Consider the following 378-nt stretch of genomic DNA (forward strand, 5'->3'; position numbering starts at 1 on the left):
AGAGACCAGCGCTGACAGGTTTCATTTGAGGGGGGTGTGTTTTGTGATGGCCCCAGCTGTCATTAAAGGCGTTTGTGGATTCCCTGGTGAGGAGCAGCCTGGGTGTGTGGGGACACAGGTGGCCGGCCCTCCCTGCTGGCCCAGGACTGACTTCGCGGGCTTCTCTGCCGTTTCAGTTGGGCCACGTGGTGCTCTCCCCAGTCTGGTTCCTCTATAACCTGCTCATGAAGCTGTTCCAGCGCTCTGCCCCGGCCATCACCCTTGAGAGTCCGGACATCAAGTACCCTCTGCGGCTTGTGGACAAAGAGGTAGGTGTGGAGGGTGAGGCCACGGCGGGCAGCTCAGGAGAGTCCTTGTCCTCCACGTCACTCACCCCCC

The 378-nt window shown here is 60.8% G+C and overlaps 1 protein-coding gene across 1 annotated transcript in view; it reads left to right on the forward strand.

Moving 5' to 3' along the window:
- Nucleotides 1–378, forward strand: part of LOC102852111 (NADH-cytochrome b5 reductase 3-like) — a 29,936-nt gene that overhangs the window by 14,402 nt on the left and 15,156 nt on the right. The window contains exon 2 of the mRNA XM_006890056.1: nucleotides 177–308. Coding sequence (XP_006890118.1) covers nucleotides 177–308 — 132 coding nt within the window. The remainder of the gene's footprint in view (nucleotides 1–176; nucleotides 309–378) is intronic.

This window comes from Elephantulus edwardii, unplaced genomic scaffold (assembly GCF_000299155.1).
Source record: "Elephantulus edwardii isolate Elephantulus edwardi_28Jun2011 unplaced genomic scaffold, EleEdw1.0 scaffold00086, whole genome shotgun sequence".
NCBI lineage: Eukaryota > Metazoa > Chordata > Mammalia > Macroscelidea > Macroscelididae > Elephantulus > Elephantulus edwardii.